General features: G+C 44.1%; 1 protein-coding gene across 4 annotated transcripts in view; it reads right to left on the minus strand.

Annotated features, from left to right (window-relative positions):
• Positions 1 to 6,368: 6,368 nt before the first annotated feature.
• The window catches only part of LOC144320914 (small ribosomal subunit protein eS26-like), a 33,816-nt gene continuing 16,431 nt past the window's right edge, over positions 6,369 to 23,753 (minus strand). For 2 of the 4 annotated variants that reach the window (XM_077910038.1, XM_077910027.1), the window contains one exon: positions 22,983 to 23,419. In XM_077910038.1, coding sequence (XP_077766164.1) covers positions 23,072 to 23,419 — 348 coding nt within the window. In that variant the 3' untranslated portion in view covers positions 22,983 to 23,071. Of the gene's footprint in view, positions 8,217 to 13,842; positions 14,056 to 22,982; positions 23,420 to 23,753 lie in introns of those variants that run through there. The other 2 variants (XR_013386538.1, XR_013386536.1) reach the window with 2 other exon arrangements.

Below are 23,753 nucleotides of genomic sequence, written 5' to 3' on the forward strand. Positions count from 1 at the left end.
AGTCCTGCATTGTGCTCCCCGCAGGGAGCCTGCTTCTCCCTCTCCCTGTGTCTCTGCATCTCTCTCTGTGTCTCTCAGGAATAAATAAATAAAATCTTAAAAAAAAAAAAAAAGAACCAGAGGACCCTGAAGTTGGGTACACGCAGTGGCTTTACTAAATAGGCTCTTTCAAAAGTGGGCAGCAAGTGGGCAGCATGAGCAACACCCTGGGGCAGAAACCTTGGGCCAGTCTCATCTCGAGCACATAGGAGTGCAGCCACCTGGTGAGTGGGCTTCAGATTCTCCAGGCTCCTTCAAGGCCTTTAGGTCACAAAGTCTGAGAAGCTCCAAGACATCTTCATGGAGCAACCACCCCCCCCCGCCCCAAACAAGTGAAGCTACGCACGGGTAACCCGCACCCAAGATCTCAGGGCATATCTATCAGGTCACACTACACATTTTCTGTATGTACAAATGTCATTTCTTTGGTGTATTCTTTAACCATTATTTAAGAACGCCTGTTCATTGTGAAATGTTTGTCATTCCAATATTTAATTAAATTTCATTTCATGGTTCAAAGCGTTCCTTGATTTGACTTGTCTTTATGCAAAAACGATCAACCCCATTTTTGCTTTCTAACTCAGTGGAACTATGCAAATGTTTTGATTAAATGATAAACTAAACAGTTTTGCCAGAAGCAGCTATTTCCACAGGAGGCGACGCTACTGAATTATCCCAGCACGATGGAATGATGCCAGTCGCCGCCAGATGCAGGGAAACTAATAGAACCTTCCAAATGTGGCTATTATCAAGCAATCCTAGAAGAAGAAAACGAACACGCCTCCCACCATCAAAAAAACAAAAAACAAAACAAAAAAAAGCACCAACAACTAAGAAAAAGTTGGGAGACATGGTCACAAGGAGTCCTGGCCTATGTGTTTTATATCGCTCATTTCCTACCTGAATTGTCTGGCACACAGGCAGCCTCAGTTTACACATTCCAAAACTTGGCTTCTAAGCTTGTTCCTTTCCCTGTGGAATTTACTTTCTTGAACAAACAGTGTTGGATTTGGCCGTTGTGTTGCGGGCCAGCCCATCAGAAATTTTGCAATCCCTATGTAATTAAAACACTTTGCATCAAAAAGCCTGGGAAACAAAAATGCAGCAATATTGGCAATTCAGATGGGAAAACGATAAAAATGAGGAAAACTATAAAAAATGTCAAACATCCACAATGCCACAAGTAAATTATACCTTGAATGTCTGAACACGGAGCTTAATTCCATTTTTTGATGATAAACAGTACTTAAAATTGATATGAACCTGTATCTACTTTTGTACTTATTTCAAATGATTTTGCCTTTGATTTTGTAATTCAACATTTTTGTAAACGCCAAAAAAAATCCTGATGATATATTAGTGTCAAAAAAATCGCACGGCCAAAAAAAATCACAGACACAGTCAAAAGACGAATGACCAACAAGGAAATACATTGGACAAATAAGGATGAATGTCCACAGCATCAAAAAACTTTTAAAAATCAGTAAGATAAGTATTTTTTCAACCTCAGTGTGAAGTTGTCAAAGAACATGAACAGTTTTGAGAAGAGGAAATACTGATGATCCATAAACTTATGAGAATATGATTAATTTGGCTAATACCCAGAGAAAGGAAAACTGAAGTAACATATTAACTTCATTCAATGTATTTGTCTGAGAATCAGAGAAAGTCATGGCCCCCAGTGCTGGCAAGGGTGGCGGGAAGCACACTCGCACATCATGGTTCATGGGAACGGGAATACCTACATCTGTTGTTGGAAAACAGTCTGGCAGTATCAGTAAAATACTAAAGTAATTTTTTTAAGATTGCATTTATTTATTTTAGAGACAGAGAATGAGAGGGAGCACGAGCAGGGGGAGGAGCAGAGGGAAAGAGAGAGAAGCAGACACACCACTGAGCAGGGAGCCTGATGCAGGGCTTGATCCCAGGACCCTGAGATCATTACCTGAGCCGAAGGCAGATGTTTAATGGACCGAGCCACCCTAGGTGCCCCAATAAAATACTACAGTATCCATTTTAATATCAGTGCCAATATCTATCAATGTCTTCAAATACACTCACCCTTTGGCACAGCAATCTCCCTTCTCAGAATCTATCCTATAAAAGGAGGACGTCTATGGCCCCACTTTGTGGCAAATAACTCTGAGAAGTGCAAAAGGCAATTTGCAGAGAAACATATGCAATATGAGTCCAGGTTCATAAAGCAAACGATTTTGTAAAAACATTACCTCTACTATATGTGAACATTATACGTGAACATTGCGAAAAGTGTGGCACAGGGCATGCCTGGCCCTTGGCCTTGGGGTTTGGGGACTTGATTCAAAGAATCCATGCCTCGATGATGACAATGATGACTTGCGCAAAGATTACGTTGTGATCGAATTCTTTTAAGGAGTTTAGTGAGTTTGGTCTAGAGCTTGGGGAGGAACTTCGGCACCTGTGTATGGGTGTCAGGGATGGAGGGCTTCATGGTCGCCCCGAAGGGCCACACGTGGACTGATGTGCAAGTGAGACCATTGCTGTCTCTCTGCAAGGAGGGCTGGGGGCACGGGCTGGACAGTCTCCACTAGTGTCCTATGTGTGGGTCCCATTCTCATCCCTCTGCCTCTTCTCCCAAAGAGTACCCTGGGGGGTCCCCACATGCTGGGTCCTCTCCCAGGTTGTGGCTCTACAAAAGCCACACGAGGTGCTCCGGGGCCCTCCCAGACACTGCAGGCCGACCCGGTGGGAAGCCACAGCCTCCCTGGCTCTCCTCTGACTCCTGTGCATCCTCTGCTCCCCTGACCCGCCCACGACCACTCTATGGGATGTGCTGTCGTACCCCGGGCTGGGCCCAGCACCCACAGGATGACAATAGAGTGTGGGCACCAGAGTCCTTGCCCTACTCCAAGTCTGAAAGCCTGGAGGTTAGAGGAGAAGGTCCCCATTCCTCCATCACCAGCCAATACCTGTGGTCACAGGGAGCAGCAGGAGCAGGGGTGCCAGGTCCTCGCGGTGAGGACACGAGGTGTCTGTCTGGTGCTCTCCTTATAGTCTCGTCTCGCAGGTGCAGCCCTGGCTGCCCACTTCACTCAGCCATCTGCAGGAGCCATGCCTGGGTGACCATCGCTGGAAGCGCCACATTCTGGGGTGACACTGGTGACCGAAATTAATTCCCCGGTCTGGGCACTTAAAACCCATGGTGTGTATCTAAAGAAGAGACTCCTGCATGCTCTGACCTTGAAATGGGGGCTGGAATGAACAGTACTTCAGCTTCTCCAACCTGGGAGTAAAAAAAGAGGTCTTTTAAAGACCCTGACGGGACCTTTAAATACAAATATCTCCCTCTCCGTGTATGAGCGGTGTGGCTCATTGGTGATTTTTCCTGGAGCAGGTGGGGCAGCAGGCAGCTGTCCATCTAACCAAACACCTGCGTCTCCCTCCGGAAAGGGGCACCTGGGGGGCTCAGGGGTTGAGCGCCTGCCTTTGGCTCCGGGCGTGATCCCAGCGTCCTGGGATCGAGTCCCACATCGGGCTCCCTGCATGGAGCCTGCTTCTCCCTCTGCCTGTGTCTCTGCCTCTCTCTGTGTCTCCCATGAATAAATAAATAAAATCTTTAAAAATAAAAATAAATAAATAAAATCTTAAAAAAAAAAAAAGAAAAGCTTTAATGAAATTCTAGGTGTGCACTGAGCAATTCCTGTTTCTCCCATTGGGCTAGACTCTTTACATACCTTATTTCCACCTTTTATAAGAACATAAGCAGCCAAAAGAGCACTGTTACCTTCATAAATTATGTAACAAAACAAGTGGTAAGGTTGGGATTAGGGTCTGTTTAGGCCCAAACTGTATGCCTCTGTCCTGTACTTCTTCCTGAGAGGCGGACACAGCTGACGGGTGGGCTCCAGGTGCTGGGGGCCTGGGGAGGTAGGAATTCCCAGGGCGATCGCTCCAACTCCACCTCCTTCCCGAATATTTACTGATGCAGCTGGAGGTGCCAGAGACCGAATTCTCTCCGGTGGGCAGAGATAGACGACAAACCTACATCAGGTAAGTGCAGAGTGTGGCCGGGGGGAGGGGCTTGCGGAGGAAATGCAGCAGCAGGAGCAGCAGGGTGCTCTGTGGGGTGGGGGTGGGGGCGGAGGGGTTGGGGGTCCTGGGTGTCCTGGGGAGGAACCCGTATCTCAACTATTTTTGGCCACCAACAGGATCCTGGTGGGGTGGCGGCTGCGGCAGGTGATGACTGTGAACCTGAATTTGGGGCCCCAAGGGGACAAGCAGTGATTCAGGGGTGATCCCTGTACTCCTCTTGCCACCAGCTACGTGGGATGTTAAAATTATTTAAAATTAAATGTAAAACTAAACGATAAAGAGTTAAAGGTTCACAGTGGCACTAGTCGGGCTGCAAGCCCTCGGCGGCCACGCGGGCAGGATGCGCATGGCTAGGATGGCCCCGTGGTGCAGGGTGTTCCGTGCAAGGGCGGCGGGGAGAGGGCGCCTGTGCTGGGGTGTGGGCGTTTGGGGGGACTCGGCCCAGGTGACAACTGGGGAGGAGGCGGTTTACCCCTCGGGAGGTTTCATAAACACACGCTTCGTGGTTTGCAAACACTCCTCGTATCACGGCTGCGTCCATCTTCAGGCCAGATCTGTGTTCTGTTAGCCTGACTCCCAGACCCTACTGTCCTCTCCCTCCCCTACCTCCTCCTCCTCCTCCCCGGCTTTCTCCTCCTCCCCCTTCCCCCTTCCCCCTCCTCCCCTCCCTCCTCATCTCCAGCATCACCTCTGTTCCCATCATCCATATCCCCACGGCTCCACCCCCACACCTGTGTCTACAACTTTGATTCCCTTCCTGCAATACTGCGAGACACAATTGGACGAATGTTGTTTCTAAGTATAAAATCAACAAGTTCTTTTAGGGCCAGGCCCTCAGTTTCTGTTCAGAATGACCTCAGGGTTGCGAGATCAAGCCCCACATTGAGCTCAGTGCTCAGCAGGGAGTCTGCTAAAGCTTCTCTCTCTCTCTCTCTCCCACCCCTCCCCTCTGGGTGCTCTCTCTCAAATAAATAAATCTTTAAAAAAATCAATACAGTGTAATTTCCCCAAGGGCTTTTGCGTAAACATACTTGTGAGTGAAATCTTAACTTTGGGAATAAAACCTCAGCCTGTCAGAATCAGACCTTTGGGCACCTCAAGGGCAAATTCCTCTAAGTTTTGTCACCTCATCTGAGGAGTCGGTGCCCCAGAGGGTTTCAAAAGCCCACGCTGAGGGGCACCAGCAGCCACACGCTCTGGCCTCACGGGCCACGCAGGGCCACGGGGAACAGTGGAGAAAAATCTCCAGTCCTGGTACAAAAGTAAGAGAGTATCTCCACCCCCCCACACTTGCATCCCTTAGGATTCTCTACTGCAAGTGACAGAAAACATGGTTAAGACTGTAGGAAGCAGGGGATCCCTGGGTGGCGCAGTGGTTTGGCGCCTGCCTTTGGCCCAGGGCGCGATCCTGGAGACCCGGGATTGAATCCCACGTCGGGCTCCCGGTGCATGGAGCCTGCTTCTCCCTCTGCCTATGTCTCTGCCTCTCTCTCTCTCTCTCTGTGACTATCATAAATAAATTAAAAAAAAAAAAAAAAAAAGACTGTAGGAAGCAGCCGGAGGCACTGAATGGCTCACCTACTGCAAGGTCCAGAGGAGGACAAGCTGGTTCCTCGGCTGGTGTCACAAGGGCTTGGCCTCCCTGGGCCCATCCCCGGGGTACTTGACCCACGATGCCAACAGGGCGGCCCAGGCCTTTGGGCACCCCCCCCCCGCCGGATCCACTCAGCACCAAAGGCCTGTTTCCCGCAGGCTCTGGGACAGGCCGTCCCGGGTCTCCGGTGTTACGTGCCCGCCCTGGAGCCAGTCACCCTGAGCCAGGAGGTTGTTGAAATAAAAAACACATGAACACCAGCCTTTTAAAAAAAATCCTCTGAGCAGCCGAAACCAGTTTAGTCATACAAATAAAGCTTAATTGAGCTCATTTGGCAAGACTGGCTGGACCTGGGTCATCCCTTGCTGGGGCCTCTGGACATCGGGAGCAAAACTTGAACCATTTCCCAAGGTTGATAGGAGGTAACTGCTGACCAGCACCACATCACTTGAGAGCATTCTAGCATCGTGACCAGTCCCCAGGAAGGAGACACAGTCAGCGATGTCTCACCACAGGAGCTGGTTTATGACCATAGACCCCCCCATGTCACTCCACGCTCTGGGTTGAGGGGTCCCAGTTTGCAAATAGTCACTGGAGTGTGTCCACAAGAAACTTCTACTGATTTTTTTTTCAAGATTTTATTTATTCATAAGAGACACACACAGAGAGAGACAGAGACACAGGCAGATGGAGAAGCAGGCTCCCTGCGGGGAACCCAATGTGGACCTCGATCCCAGGACCCCAGGGTCACGCCCTGAGCCACCCAGGTGCCCCCACTCTCACTGATTTCTCCTGCAGTGACTCACTAGCTTTCCTTCTGTTATTTCTGAACCTTTGAGAAAGTGATGCTCGCCCTCCCAGACTCTGTGCTGAGCAGAAGAAATGGACAGATGTACCCACTCACTCCTGCACGTGGTTTGCTGAGGTCAGGGCCTGGCGGTCCCTGAGCGTGGGCTAGCAGAAGTGGGGTGCATGATACTGGACTGCCATGCCACCCCAAAAATCATGACTTAATGGAGCGGGGGACCTGGAAGAGAGAAGGCGGAAAAAGAAGCATTATTCTTCTTTCTCTTCTGAAACATTGTCAACCATTGCCTGGAAGACCAGATCTTCCCCTCCCAGTGGGTAGAGGCTCATCCTGCTAAGAGTTGGAACAGGAGAGGCCCCTCTTTCAGGGAAGGCACATAAGAACAAAAAACCACCGATGTTTCTGGTGTCCCACCCTGAGGCCCACCTCCGTGTCCTCCAGGAACTCTCTCCTGAAGGGAGGTCTGGATATCTTTCTATTTACCATCAAAGTACACAGATGGATGCCATCTGGCTGGAGCATGGAAAAGTCTAAGTAGAGGGCCCAGGGACACCCGTCCTCACCTCTGTCGTGACAGCCATGGTCCCCTGGAGGGGTCTTGTGACTGTACTAGGTCTATGGAGAAGGAGCCCCGAGGGCTGTCCAAGGCCACTTTCTCTCAAGTCCAGCTGAGACCAGGGTCTGAGTGCAAGGAATGTACTAGGCACTGCTCCCAGGAAGCCCTCATAAGGCGTAGAAGTGAGACAGAAGAGAAGCAAGCCAACATAGGGTGTTTCTGTGCTTAAAGTTTTTGCCGTGGACAGTAGTGCCTCAACCCCACTGGTCTCAAGAGGGGACGGAAGTAGACAACACACCTCAAACTTGTCCCACCTAAGGGTCAAAGAGTTCAGGACTTTAATTAACCAAATTCTGTGGGTTCATGAGTTCAAGGGTATGCCTGGGGTCTTCAACCCGCTGCCACTTCACCCCAGGCCTGTGTAGGGGTCAGACCCAGAGGGTCCTCAGATGGACAGGTGTGGATGGTTCTGTGAGAACCTAACAGTCATGTGGCTTTGGTGAGTGCCTAGGGAGTACGAGGGGACACTGGGTCCCCTACAGGACATGTCTGCTTAGGTGCTTATTGGAAGCAGTCTAATGGTCCTACCATGAAGGAATAGTACACCCAGGGCAGACCTTCAGGTGCTGGGAGGGGTGGAGACATCTGCTCTCATAGGCTCAGATGTCACATAATCTGCAAGAAGCCAAATGAGATTAGAAACCGTAGCAGGGGGCAGGACGCAGGGCTACCAGCTATGGCAGCCCACCTGGCTGGCTCAGCAGGGAGCTGGTGACCATGCAAGCTTTGGTCTTGAGAGGTCCAGCTCACACATAGTGGAGAAATCTCAACCACCACACTGAACGAAATCTTGAACATATTCTCTTTCCTGCTCAACAGGGTTACAGAGGTGGCAACTGCAAGTGAAACAAGGTGCTAAAGTTATGTGTTCTCATGCAATCGAGACACCCAACTCAACGTGCTAGAAAAATGTGGGGCCTTCACCAAGCAGATGAAGAAGGAGGTCTGGATATCTTTCTATTTACCATCAAAGTACACAGAGTGGAATAGTAGAGCCCTGTGGACAAACAAGTGAGTTTAAACCTCACTAGTACTTGCCATGGACTTTTGGGGTGATATTCACCTTCTCCGAGCTTCTATTTTCTCATCTGAAAAAAATGAGGACGAAATAACTAGCCTTGCAAATTTGTCCCGAGAGTTAGGTGAGATGGTGCACGGCATGTGCAGAGCACCCATGTTACAGGGACCCAGTAACTGGGGTGTGGGCTGGCTCAGCCCTGCTGTCCCAAGAGGGGCTCCTGGTCACACGTTCTATAACTGCATTATATGCCAATGACCCTGCCGTTTCTGTAAGAAGGCCAGGAAAAAGGAAGAAGAAAAAGAAAAAGAAAGAAAGAAAGAAAGAAAGAAAGAAAGAAAGAAAGAAAGAAAGAAGGAAGGAAGGAAGGAAGGAAGGAAGGAAGGAAGGAAGGAAGGAAGGAAGGAAGAGAGAGAGAAAGAAGAAAGAAAGAAAGAAAGAAAGAAAGAAAGAAAGAAAGAAAGAAAGAAGGAAGGAAGGAAGGAAGGAAGGAAGAAAGAGAGAGAGAGAAAGAAGAAAGAAAGAAAGAAGGAAAGAAAGAAAGAAAGAAAGAAAGAAAGAAAGAAAGAAAGAAAGAAAGAAAGAAAGAAGGAAAGAAAGAAAGAGAGGAAGGAAGAAAAAAGGACACTCAGAAGGGAAGAAACCAAGAATCCCAGGAGAGATGGTTGATTTTTGGCAAGCTTTTAATTCACTAAAGCTAATAATGTCTGCCAAGTGGATCCATTTTCTTGGCACACATTCAATTTTGTGTTCTCTCTAGTGGAATGCTACATGGACAGGGTGGGAGAGGATAGAAAGGCCAAGGGCAGGCTTCTATGGGTGAACCCCTTCCCACTCCCCCAGAAGGACTCCAGGAATCATCAGGGCCTGCATCAGCGAGCCAGCTCAGCAGCTCTCCACATGGGTATCTTTGGCTGAGGCCACCGAAATCTTGACTTTGTGCTCAAAATAGAGCACTGATTCAGAAGGCTTCCTGATAAGAGACCGAAATGAAACAGTAAATTGTGCTGTCACAGAAGACAAGGGAGTATTTCAGAGATCTATTTTGGGGGCCACTTCTCTCTTCCCTCTGTAGGCTGAGGTCACTATCGGCAGTGTGGGCCTGTGGGCTCGTGGCCTGCGTTCTAGTGGTTCTGTGGGGACAGGAGCTTATTCACGTGGCAGTGAAGACTGATTACTTGGTGTGCTTGTCCTTCATCGGAGGGCTCAGAGGCCGAAGACCTTTATTGTTACCATGTAAGACCTTCCGAGGCAAGCCGCAGCCTCTGGAATCATCTATTTCTGGATGCTTGATACACAGAATGGGGTTATGTGACAGCCACAATGTCATGGCCAGAAATTGGAATTTGGAGGCAAAAAGCAATGGGCTCTTAGTCAGTTTTCTTGAAAACTCGTCTTGGTTGCCATGACTCAGATGTTTTGCCTTCACGGACGGCACCGTAGAGAAAGCCGCTTCTTACCAGAGATCCCTGTGGGTCTGCATCTGGCAGAGGGGGATGGAGGGGATTGTGCCCAGACACGAGATCACCCAACCACTTTCCCCATATGGGTGTGATCCCATCACTCCTCGTCAAATATAGCCACGCCCACGTAGTTCATTTTGAATGCCCAGTACATTTTAAAAACTTTGTTTTGAAATCATTTCACATGTGCAGAAAAGTTGCAAGTACAAACCGGCATTCCCCACAGTGGCCTTATTATTTGCTATAAATACATAGTATTTTTTTTTCTGACCACTTAAGAGAAAGTTGTAGCCGCAATTCCCTTTGTTTCGAAATACTCCAATGTGCACTTCCCAGAAGCATTCTTTTACGTAAGGCAAGCACCATGACAAAATCAGAAAATTAACACTGACGTAATAATATTACGGAACATCCAGGCCTTACTCAAATTTCACTGGTTGTCCCAACAATGTCCTTTCTTTTTTTTTTTTTTTTCTTTTTTTCTTTAAATTCAATTAGCCAACATATAGTAGTACATCATTGGTTTCAGATGTAGCGTTCAATAATTCATGATGTGACGAGCGCCGGGTGTTATATCCAACAACGTCCTTTAGAGAAAAGGACAGCAGGATCCTGGTCCAGGGTCACACACACTGCATCTAGTTGTTGGGTCTTTTTAGGCTCCTTTAATCCAGAACAGCTCCTTGGGTTCTCCTGAAGTTAGTATTTTTAAGGAATACAAGCCATTTTACTTTGTAAAATGTCTCTCAGTTTGGATTTAAGGAATGAAACTAATGAGAAAACTGCCTTTTGGCAAGGATCATAGTAATGATGGCTTCAGTCCATCATCAGTTGGTGCCAGAACGTGCAGGTCAGAGTTTGACAGACACAGCACGTTCGCACCGTCCGGGTGCACTTCCCTGCATTGTGCTTCTTGGGTACAAGGGGAAGAAGAGCAACAGTCAGGTCAGGGCGGGGAAGCCCGGGAGACCCCCCTTGAACTTGGCCATGGAAGCTGATGCTGGGATACACTGACTGCAGGCATCTCCTGATGTGACAGGCTGAGAAAAACAGAGCATTGTACTTCTGTTGGGTTCCCGCCCCAAATGCATCACCTGGATCCGTTTGTGACCCCCCCGACAGAACACATCAGAGGGTGGACACGAAGTGAGGCACTGAAGGGCCATGGGTTGGTTGCAGACGGGGGGCGCTCGCAGTGGGGCCCCGTGCCCACCCACTGCCATCGTGCCTGGGGACCTTCTCTGGCTCTTCCTGCCTGCGTGAGGTTCTTCCTCTAAAGCCAGGAGGAACATGCTAGCCCACCCATTTCCCAACCATCCTCAGCTTCAGCAACTTGTTTCACATCCTCCTTTTCCCACGGAGGCTTGATGACCATGAAACACTCTCAGCTTAATTAACACTGCATCAGGGGCAGCGTCATGCTTGACATTGACTCAGCTTTCCCCGCAGATCTGCCCACCTGGGGCGAGTGTCCCCCTCCCCCATGTCCCTCCTTCTGTTTTCTCTCCACAGTGTGAAGAAAGAGGGCTCTGGGCTCTGCTCACGAGGTTCCTTAGGTGGAAGTTTGGGGTTTTTAGACCTTTCCCTGAGATGTTCAGGGTAGTTATTTCAGCTCTTAGTTTCAAGTGCTTCTCTCAAGCATGCTGTCATTCTATTAATGATGGCTCTGTCCGCACCGCCCCTCTGACCTCCTGCCCAGCCTTGTGGGGATACTTCGGGTACTGAGGAGAGCAGTCCTCATACTTCCAAGGGGTGACCTGCAGCTGGGGGCACAGCCAAGGTCATGGGGCCAGGGTGCTCATTTCACAGAGCAGTGGAGACTAGTTGACTCAGGAGAGAATGGGCAACAATCCCAGTCCTTCTGGAATACACCAAGGGAGGGCACCCAGCTGGAGGTCAGCAGGCAGGAGGAGACCAAGAGGGTTATTCTGGACATGGGCATGGCGGGTGCACTGGGACACCTTGTGGAGATGCCTCAGGGACAGCTGGCTGTTTACATATGGAGCTCAGAAGAGAGGCTGGCAGGGGTGGAGGGTGAAATGAGAGCCCTGGTGGGGGTCACTTAGGGACAGAGGGAGTGAAAAGAGCCCTCCAGGAAAGACAAAGTCTTGCAGAAAATGGACATTTGAGGATGGACAACACCTCATCCCTTTCTGTGCTGTTTATCTCAGGGCTTCCCCAACCATTGTCAAAACCTGCTTTTTTGGGGAGCTTCATGGCTCAGATTTGCTGGTCTGCTGAGGACATGGGTCTGGAGCTGAGTTGAGAGCTCATAACATGACCTCCTGACCGTAGTTATGATGCTCAAGAGCCCACACTTGGATTGTGAAAGCTCCTCCGCCTGTATCTGAGTGGCTGTCACTCTGGCTCAGTTTCAGAGAACCAGGGACCGTTTTTTTTTGTCACGAGGGGTTTTGGAGAATGTAAAGGGGCTCCCGGGGTCCCCTCCTGCTTCTCTGAATGTCCTGTCCTCTCCAAGCCCATGTCTTGTCCACCCACCACCCACCAGCAATAAAGAAATACACAGAGACTGGGGTTCGAATGCTTGGCACCAGGGATTTGAGGGTGGGCAAGGTACTTGGACAGGGTAGCTGGAGGGCCGCATTTCCACCCCAGCCTTATTCTTCGTAAGTCATGCCATGTCTTCCCCTTACTATTCCACATGAGCTAACTGGCCATTTTAGGATGGCCCTGCAGGAATATAAACATTTAGAGAATTTTTTTTTTTTTTTTTTTTTTTTTGCAAAGACAAGAAGAGATAGCATGTTTGAAGCCAGTAAGCTAGTTGTGTTTAGGAAAATCACCATGGGATTTAAGATGATGCATTGATGTAATGCAACTGGTGGTTTATGGAAATTCCTTTAGACGAACCTCGTCCTTATAAGCACGACCACATTCCTTGCTTGTGAATAACATGCAGGGCCCAGTGGGATCATTTTTAAGTGTTCCATTACTAGCCTTTCACTTTCCACCTCTTGCTCAGGGAGGGGGTCCAGGGCGGAGGGGGAGGACGCCACAGTGAATGATTTCTGGGGGGAAGCTGTTTCAGGCTACGAGTAATAAAAGGGAAAATCCAGAAATAATGTACGAAGTTAGTCATCTGTCTTCAAACCGTGTTCTGTTATAGTGTTGTGTTCCGCATAACTTCTTTATGGATCTTCAAAAAAAAAATGAGGAGAGTCTGGAAAGATTAATAATCACTTGTGTAAAGGTCAAAAAGGTCCAGTTTCACATCCAAAAACAAGACGGGGGGAAAGTCCCCATTTGCTGCAACTGTCAAAATAATCCCCATGATGGAAAATTATGTTCTGGGACCTGGGAAAACATCCTGACTTTCTCTCTACAGTCATTAGTTTTATGATGCTAAATGCCAATAATTATGTTGTACTAGATGAAGTTCAACATGGCATATTTAAAAACTTAGGAATCCACGATCTATTAAAAGCATTTTCCAGTGTGCACCTACACAAATATTGCTAATATCCACTAATAAATGCCTATCTGATTTTTAAAAGTGTGCTAAAGCAGAATTAAAATAGGGAAAGAAGTAGTATCCAAATATTTCTTCTCTTAGTACTTTGCCAACTACTGACACATATATTTTAAGACAGCGATTTTTCTCTTTGATGTTCCATTAAAATGTACCTCTTAAAACAATAAGGGCTCTGAGCAGATAGAATGAAAGATCTGTTTCAGAAAAGAAGACAGATGGTCTTCGGAGTCCTAACGAATTGGCCAGGTCAGCTCTGGAGAAACCTCGTGCTTAGTCAAAAGGCCACATCAGACTTGCCTGCAAACCTCCCAGCTTTCTGACTCTGTGTTCTTCAGACAATCAAATATGATTTGGTATTGATGGAAAGTTCTTTCCACCTGAGGGGGGAGGTTCAGAGAGCACCAGGCAGTTACATTGAGGAGGCTCCCAAGAATGTAAAGCGTAACAATAGGTAGTATAGAGCGGCTGCAGTGCAGGTGGGCAGACACCAGTGCAGGTAGGAAGACACCAGTGCAGGTCACCAAGGCATCTGGTTAAGAGGTAGACATTTATCGAGACCTGAGTGGGCCTCAGGTCCCAAGTTTCTAAACAGCTCTGGATGGTGCTGATACTGCTGTCCTAGGGCCACACTTCAGGCAGCCACGGTTTAAAATCCAGGATTCTGATTATCTCATGCACCGAGAAGTCTCCCCAGTGAGGCTTCCAGGTTTCCAGCATCTGGAGCTACCACCAGGACCAGACTCACCCCATCCTCCCTCCTGCCATCTTCTGTGGGGGCTTCTCTCTTGTTGGTGGCAAATGTCACATCCTCACACAGACACTGGTATTGTTGTTGCAGACACGTTTTTCCTTCTCCTACCTTCAGCAGCCTTCCCTGTGGCCAGGATCGCTTTACACCCACGTACTTGCTTCAGGATAAGCTGGAAAAGCAGCTTCTTGGCATTTCCACCGTTCTGTGGAAGGCAGCACCTGTCAGCAGAGCAGTGGGCATGGGGCGGGACCACAGGTGGGTTAGCACCAACAGTGTTCCCCCACCCAGAGAACAGCCACAGAAGGCATGATGCCTCCATCAAGCTCGGACATGCAATCAGGAAAATTAAAGTCAAGTAAAGCATATTTGAGATTTTTAAGAACAGGTCTGCTTTTCCCTAGGCAACTGCATTATATTTAATGTTACCTAGCAATCGAGCATGCATTGCTAATCCATTCTCTCTGATGGCCATCGGCATGTTGTTTCGTGGCCTGAGAGCTACCACTCTCCTCTGCCCCAGGAAATGATGCTACCCTCTTCTCTTGAGGAGGCTAGATTAAGGAAATTTTATGTGAAATGATCTAGCTAAGATTTTATATAAAAGGGTCAAACGTGGCGCATGGCACTCAGTAGGCATTCAACAAAAATATAGATGTACAGTAATACAAGCCATCATTTTATTTGTGTGTGCGTGTATTCAGCATAAGAAGATGGATTATATATCGTACTTCTACTTTCAGTTTGTATACAGATTGAAATGAATTCATGATACTACCTGGAATAGCTCAATTATCCATGTGGCTGCAGATGAGACATCTGCAGACAGACTATTGGGGAATATGCCACTCTCTAAGCACTGGATGTGCAAATGTAACCTGGCAAAGTGACAGCAAAATATTCGACCACCTGCAATAGCAGTAGATTTTTCCCAGTTGCCAGTGGTAGAAAAGTCATTAATCTTCACTCTATTCGTTAACTCGACCGTCCTCTGATACTTTTATACAAGTTCAAAGCAGCTCAGGATTTAGTTTTAACTAAGCCGAATATTTCAGGTTCATTTATTTAAATCATTTACTAAACTGTCACTAATTTGAAAGGTACTGAAAGTATTCGTTAACCAGGGTGTGAAAATATCTCACCAACACTTTGTTTCTTTTGATTTCTTTTTTCTTAATCATTCAAGTATAATTAGTGTACAGCGTTATATTCGTTTCAGGTGCGCAGTACCACAATTCAACAATTCTGTACATTACTCAGTGCTCCTCACAATAAGCGTGCTCTTCATTCCTGCCGACTAGTTCACCCATCCTCCACCCAGCTCCCCTCTGGGAGCAGTTTATCCTCTCTAGTTAAGAGATTGTTGCTCTGTTTGTCTCCTTTTTCCTTTGTTAATTTGTTTTGTTTCTTAAATTCCACATATGAGTGAAATCATATGGTATTTGTCTTTCTCTGACTTATTTATCTTGCTTATTTTATAATATTCCATTGGGTATATATATATATACCACATCCTTATCCATTCATCAATCCATGGACACTTGGGTTATTTCATATCTTGGCTATGGTAAATAATGCTGCAGAGAACATTGGAGTTCTGACCAATTTTCAATAGGTGAATAAGCATTCAACATCCCTACCCAATAACTTAAACGCTTACTCAGTTTAAAGGGTTTTTTTTCTAATTTTGCATATAAACTCAAGAATGAACTATTTTAGCCAGTGAGCATATTTTAGTTAGCATACAACTAAATTTGTTTTTTCTAAAGTAAAATAGTTTATCTTATTTCTTTTATGGTGGACTTGTGTAATTGTAGCTGTTTGGAGCAAACAAAAGCCAGAGTGACTATAAAATATTATTTTCTAATGAAAAACAGTTACATAATGATGTTTTTTATGGTAGAAAGCATGGTGTCTTTCAAGATATTACTTTGGGGGACCATATATTATTCAAATAGATGTGGAAATTGCTGAAAATAGTTTGAGTTTCTCTTTGGCAATGGACTTTAAAAATGTAAAGTTGACATTTTGTGGCCAATCTCTGGAACTGCAATAACAAAACCAAAATGATTTCATTTGGTTTGCAAATGCTGTATAAAAGAAAATTCTTTTGCAAGTTTCCAAGAAATCAAATAACAGAGCATGTATTAATTTTCCAAATTTATTGTGGTACAACTGATAAATGAAATTGTCTATATTAAAAATGTGCAATGTGATGATTTGATATATGTTGTAAAATATTGACCACAATCAAGTTAATTAATAATCCATCACTTCACACAATTATCTGTCATGTTTGTGTGATGAAAATACTTAAGAGAGTAAATCTTTCAACCAATTTCAAGCAGGTAATACAGTCTTAGAAGCAATAGTCATCATGCTGCCCATAACATCCCCAGAACATATACATCTTATAACTGAAAGTTTGTGCCTTTTGAACAATATCTACCCATTTCTTCTACCCTCAATGTTTGGCAGATATCCCCACTGAGGCCATCTGCTCTGGAGCTTTTCTTGATAGGGAGATTTTTTATTACCAATCCAATCTCCACAATCAGATTTTCCTATTTCCTCCTGATTCAGTCTTGAAAGATTGTATGTTTCTAGGAACTTATCCATTTGATCCAGGTTATCCAATTTAGCTGGTGTATGATTATTCATAGTAATTTTTCCCAATCCTTTTGTATTTCTGTGGTATCAGTTATAAAGTCTCATATTTTACTTCTGATTTTATTTATGTGAGTATTCCCTCTTTCTTGCTTAATTAGTCTGGTAAAGATTTGTCAGTTTTTTTATCTTTTCAAAAAACTAGCTCTTTATCTTTCTGATCTGTCCTATTGTTTATCTGGTAGCTATTTAACTTATTTCTTCTCTAATCTTTTTGTTTCCTTTCTTCTGCTCATTTTGGACTTAGTTTGCTCTTCTTTTTCTAGTTCCTTGAGGTGTAAAACTAGGTCAATTTTTTTTTTTTTTTTTAGATCTCATTTTTTAAAATGTAGGTATTTAGGGGCTCCTGGCTGGCTGAGTTGGCGAAACATACAAGTCTTGACTTCAGGGTTGTAGATCTGAGCCCCCCATTGGGTGTAGAGATTACTTGAACATAAAATCTTTATTTAAAAAATAGAATATAGGCATTTATCACTACAAACATCATTCTTAGCACTGCTTTTGCTGCATTGCGTAATTTTTGGCATGTCATGTTGATGTTTTTCTGATTTTTTTTTTCCTTTTGATTTCTTCTCTGAGCATTGGTTATTCAGAAGTATATTGTTTGATTTGTGAATTCTTCAACTTTCTCCTGTCACTGATTTCTAGTTTCCTGTGATTGTCGTCAGAAAAGATGCTTGACATAATTTTAATGTGCTTAAATTTGTTAAGACTATTTTGTGACCTGACATATGATCTCTCCTGGAGAATGTTCCATCTGTGCTTGAGGAGAACATGTACTCTGCTGCTGTTGGATGCAATGTTCTGTGTACATAAGTTGGTCTAAAGTACGGCCAGGTACATCATGTCCTTATTGATTTTCTGTCTGGATGATCTATCAAATGTTGAAAGTGGGGTACTGAAGTCTCCTACTATTATTGCTATGTTCCCTTCATATCTGTTAATGTTTACTTTAGATAATTAGCTGCTTTTATATTGAGCGCATGAATATCTACTAATATATCTTTTTGGTGAATTGAGTGAGCCCTTTATCATCATATAATGACCTTTTTTGTTTCTCATTACACTTTTTGGCTTAAAGTCCATTTTGTCTGGTATAAGTACAGCTACCCCTGCTTTCTTTGGTTGCCATTTGCATGCAATTGGCATCTTTTCCCATGTCTTTAGGTTCCATGTGTGTGTGTCCTTAAAGCTGAAATGAGTATCTTGTAGGCAGCATATAGTTAGATATGGGTTTTTTAAAATCCATTCAGCCACCTTATGTCTTTTGGTTAAAAAAATCTAATCCATTTACATTTAAAGCAATTCTGTTAAGTTAGAACTTCCTATTGCCATCTTTTAAATTATTTTTTCTGGTGTTTTATAATGCCTTTCTTCCTTTCTTGCTTTCTTCCTATGTGATGATTTTATATATGCTTTGATTTTTCTTTCTATCTTTTGTGTATTTACCATAGCTTTTTGCTTTGTGGTTACCATGGAGCTTATGTAAAACATCTTATAATTATAACAGTATATTTAAGCTGATGAGGTTTAATTGCATGAAAACCCTCTACCCTTTATTTCTCCCCTCATTTTATATTTCTGATGTCATGACTTACATCTTTGATTTTGTGTCTTTGTTACTAAATTATTGTATTGAGGCTACAGTTATTTTTAATGCTTTTGTCTTCTAACTTTTACACTAGAGCTATAGGTGATTTACACACTACCAGGACAGTATTAGAATATTCTAAATTTGCCTACATCCTTACCAGTGAGTTTAATACTTTAATATGTTGTCATGTTATTAATCAGTGTCCTTTCTTTTCAGTTTGAAGAACTCAATTTAGCATTTCTTGTAAAGCACATGTAGTAGTGATGAGCTCCTTCAGTTTTGGCTTTCTGGGATAATCTTTACCTGTCCTTCATTTCTGAAGGACAGTGTTGCTCTGTAAAGTATTCTTGGTTGGTGATTTTCATCTTAGTATGTTGAATACATCCTCCCATTCTCTCCTGGCCTGCAAGGTTTCTGCTGAGAAATCTATCAATATCTTCATGGGGATTCTGTTGTATGAAATGAGTTTCTCTTGCTGCTTTCAAAATTTTCTCTTTGTCTTTGATTTTTGAATTTTATCATATTGTGTCTTGATGAAGTCCTTTTTGGGTTGAATCTGTATGGCACTTAAAATTTGATGTAGCTGGGTGTCTGTATCTCTGCCCAGAACTAGGAAATTTTGAGCCACTTTTTCTTTTTTTTTTTTTTGAAGATGAAAAAGCTAGTATGTTTATTGATTGCTTTTTTAAAAAATTTATTTAAATTCCAGTCAGTTAACATATAATATTAGTTGCTATTTCCTTAAATAAGCCTCTGACTCTTTCTATTACTCCCCTTCTGGGATTCCCATAATACAAATATTATTTCTTTTAGTAAATCTCATAATTCATGCAGGCTTTATTCACTCTTTCTTTTTCATACTTTTTATCTTTTTTTTTCCTCCCTTGACTGGATAATTTCAAGTACCTCTCTTCAAGTTCAAAGATTCTTTCTTGTCCTTCATGAAGTTTGTTTCTGATGCTCTCTATTATATTTGTTAATTCATACATTGTATTCTTCAGCTCCAGAATTTGTTTGATTTTTACTTATGATTTCCATCTCTGTTGAATTTGTCATTTTGTTTACATATTGTTTTCTTGATTTCACTGAATTATATATTTGTATTTTCTTGCAGCTGGCTGAGCTTCCTTAAAATAATTGTTTTGAATTCTTTGTCAGACCATTTGCAGATCTTCATTTCTTTGAGGTCAGTTCTTTGATGGTGTTATGTTTCCCTTATTTTTTGTGTTCCTTGAGGTATTGCATTGCTCTCTTTGCATTTGAAGAGGCAGTCACCTCCTCCAGTCTAATTCCCATCATCATATGAGAGATATTTTCACCTGTCAATCTAAATAGGGACTCTGAGGCTTTCTCCAGTCTTTTCTATGAATACAAGAAGTTATTCCCACTTCTTGTTCCCTCTTGAAGGAGATTCTTAATTGTATGCCTTCTCTCAATTCTAGGAAGCCAGGCTGGGTGCTGATGACCTCTCATATGTTTCCTCTATGGCAGTGCCCTGAAATGCTCATTTGTGAACCTTTTCCTAATCCTAAAGAGTCAAGTGGGCTTTCTGCTCTTTGATCCCTAGCAAAGGCTTGCTCTCACCATCTTCGAGACTGTGTGCCTGGAGCCAACCATGGAGGTGGGGTATGAGGTTGTGAAGAAAGGAGTGTACAGAGTGTTGGGGGTGCCTGTGGATTGCTTGGGGTGTCCATAGGTGTAGTACCTCTAGCAATTCGTGAGTAGGCTTCCTGATAGAGACCACAAATCAGTTAGTAGGAGACTTTGAAAAGTGGTTATTAGTGTCCTCTAATGAATTCCAGGACCTGGCTGCTGTGCTCTTAGGCTCTTAGGCTCTCCGACACCCTCAGGCTGAGATCATGTGGTATTCTGGGTGGGGCAAGAAAGCATTGGGCCTCCTGGGCAGCATCTTACATGGCTAGGGAAGCTGGGTGCTCACTCATTTGCTCTCCTTCATGGGAGGAATTGTGAGCCATAGGCTCTCTGGGCCCTGAGCCCTGCCACCTTGGGGGAGGAGGTGACACAGGCAAGGTAAAACTGTTCCTCTTACCTTTTATAATGCATCTGTTTTTGCATTTTCTTTGTGTGCTGGAACTTCTCTGAAGGACTTCCAAAAAGGCATTGTCATCTATGGGCAATTACCAAAAATCAGTGTTCTATGAGGGATGATGATGATTAATCTGCCATCTCACTGATGTCACTCCAATTGTTTTCGTATTAAAATAAAAGTTAGGATGAAAAAAATCCCCAATTATTATCACATGTGACAAAGATTTGCTAAGAATGAAACAATTTAAGATTGTGATGAAAGGCTGAAAGTAACTGTAAAAATGGAGTATAAGAAACACGGACTGCTTTGAGGAGAAATTCACGGTCAAGTAGAAGTATGAAAAATTCAAGCTGGCGCTACAGTCTATGGCAAATAAGAGTGCAGAATGTTACAACACCTCTGGGGGAGAATTTGGAAATTTCTGGAAAAAAATTGTATAGTCTTTTCTTTTAATCCAGCCACCTTATTTCTCAGAATTTTCCTTTTAGATACTGTGATGTTGTGATATAATAAGCAATGCATATTTTGGTCTCCATCCACAGTTCCTGGCACACAGCTCATAAAACTCTTATAATTTCCTAGGTGGTAAGAGCAATAGGAGTATCTTATAATATTTTTCTTTTGCCTCAGGCTCTTGAAACAGCTGTGGAGAAATAAAGGCGAAAGGGGTGTCTTTTGTTCACAATAAGCCCCTTCCAACCACACCTAAGTTCGTGTTAATGAGGTGGCTTTTGGAAAGCACCTAAAGATGGAGGACTGGTTGCCACGGGGAACCAACTCTGTGATGAGATGGCTGGAACTTTCAGACGTCCCAGGAGGGGGAGGGGCTGGAGAGGTTGACTTGATCTCCAAGTGTTAAGGATTCAGTCTATCATGCTTAAGTAATGAAGCCTTCATTAAAACAAAACAAAACAAAACAAAACAAAACCCTAACTGACGGGGTTTGGAGAGCTGCTAAGCTGATGAACTTGGAGATGCTGAGAGGGTCATATGCTTGAAGCAGGCAGTAGCTCTATACCCCTTCCCCCATATCTTGCCCTATGCATCACTTCCTGGTTGGATCATTTTATAATAAACTGATAACCTAGTAAACCTGTTTTGAACTCTGTGAACCATTTTAACATTAACCTGAGGAGGTGGTTTGGGAAACCTCTGATTTCTAGCCAATCTGTCAGAACTATAAGTGGCAACATGAGCTTGTAATTGGCATCTGAAATAAGGGTGGTCCTGTGGAACTGAGCCCTTAGCTTTTGGAATCTGATGGTAATTCCAGGTAGATAGTGTCAGAATCGAAGTAAACTGCAGTTTGTTGTTGTCTGCCAAGAATTGGAAAATTACTCAGTGTGGGAAAACCCCACACAACTGGTGTTAGAAGTGTTCTGAGAACAGAGTAGAGGAAAAACGGTAACATGTCTTCCTTTCAGATACCATAGCACAACTACAAATCAACTCATGCACAGAGCTATTCATTATGCCATGAATGGTAAGAGCTAATGATGGAAACAGTGTAAATGCCTAATTATCAGAAACAAGCGAAAAGTGAGCTGAGAACATCTTGCTATGCCAGAAAGCAAGAAAAGTGCATGAACAATTGATGGGGACATGTATGAAGGACACAAGTACTTGCTAAAAGGGACTTCCAATGATCATAGTTGAAATAATTTGAACAATGATGAAGGATGGAATGGGTTATAACACATTGACTAAAATAAGAATCTCCAAGTCCTTAGTGATATCTTTAACATGGGAAAAGGAAGTGTTTCTTTATAAAATAGTGCTTATTAATAAATGTAGAAGAAATGAAGGATTGCAACACTTAAATTTTCCTACCATTAAGGTAATTACTACTTTAGGCAAGGATTTAACAGTGAATCCTAAAATCATCAAGGGAAGAGTTGTCAGGCACAGAACCTCAAAGCATCACTGTGCAGGTCATTTTTAATTACAAAGAGGGAAAGGATCCCCCTTGAGGAATCGATCAAAGGTAGCATCACCCAACCACTGGGCAGCCAGTGATGTAAAAGGAAGACACCACCCCAAGTGGCTTTCTTGTTAAAGATGCTCAACATTGGGATACCTGGGCAGTTCAGTGGTTGAGCATCTGCCTTTGGCTCAGGTCATGATCCTGCAGTCCTGGAATCGAGACCTGCATCAGCCTCCCCAGAGAGAGCCTGCTTCTCCCTCTGCTTATGTCTCTGCCTCTTTCTCTCTGTGTCTCTCATGAATAAATAAATAAAATATTTTTTAAAAGATTCCCAACATTAATCTAATCAATGGGAACAATTTACAAATCCAGATAGTGGGGCATTCTACAGGACACCAGGCTAGACTCCTCAAAATTGCCAAGGTTATATAGAGCAACTAAAAGTAGAAGGACCATTCTAGACTGCAGGAGACTAGAGAGACATGGTAGCCAATAAAATGCATGATCTTTGAGAGCATCCTGAATTAAAAAAAAAAAATCATTTTTGTAACAATTAGGGAAATTTTACTACTAAATTTATTTTCACATTAAATATTGACTTGGGGGTTGATAAAGGTATTGTGGTCAATAAGCAAGTATTCTTGTTCTTGGGAGATGCATGTTGAAGTAGGTAATAGCTGTAGCTTATTTTCAAATGGTTTAGCAAAAAGTGTGTGTGACAAAGACAGAGACAGAGAGAGAAGGAGAGACAGAATGAGAGAAAGAGACAAAGCAACGTAGCAAAATTTTTTTTTTTTGGAGCAACGTAGCAAAATATTAATAATTGATGAATTTGGAAAGGAGATTAATGGGTATTCATTATACCATTATTTCAATTTTTTTATAAGTTTGAGATGTTTTATTTTGTTTTATTTTTTTAAGTATAATCACCATTTATTTTTTTTTCTGGAGAACACTTTTTCTTCAGTCATTAAGGACTTAGCTCCTTACATGGGCTTCGGTGGAAGTCGTGGGGCAGCACCCGCGGGTCTAAGTTGGGGTGGGGGTGTTCGGTCCTTCCGTGCTTCGCGAGAGCAATTCCTGACTACCTTGCTGCGAATGGCACAACTCACGCAATAATGGAGCTTCACATACAGCTTGGGAAGCACGTAGGCGTCAAAGACACTCGCTTGGGAAATGTCCCTGCTAGTGACGGCCTCCACGATGTTCCCAATAACGAACTTCTTAATGGCCTTGTCCTTGGGCACACAACGGGTGCAGCTGGTGCAACAGATGGGCTGTATCTGGCCGAGGCCTTTTTTGGCACAACCATTATTCCGTCTTTTCTTGGTCATCTTGGGCACGGGACCGAAAGGAGAGTTTGAGATGTTTAAAAGAAATTGGGGAAAACCCTGGGGCACCCAGAAGCACAGGTCTGGCTCGGTTGGTGAAGTGTCTGCCTTCAGCTCAGGTCATGATCCTGGGTTCCTGGGATTGAGCCCTGTGTTGAGCTCCCTACTCATCAGAGAGTCTGCTTCTCCCTCTCCCTCTCCCTCTCCCTCTCCCTCTCCCTCTCCCTCTCCCTTTCCCTCTCCCCCTGCTCATGCTCTCTCTCTCTCTCTCTCACTTCCTCTCTCAGATAACTAAGTACAATCTTAAAAAAAAAAAAAAAGAAAGAAAGGGGGAAAT

Source organism: Canis aureus, chromosome 1, assembly GCF_053574225.1.
Source record: "Canis aureus isolate CA01 chromosome 1, VMU_Caureus_v.1.0, whole genome shotgun sequence".
NCBI lineage: Eukaryota > Metazoa > Chordata > Mammalia > Carnivora > Canidae > Canis > Canis aureus.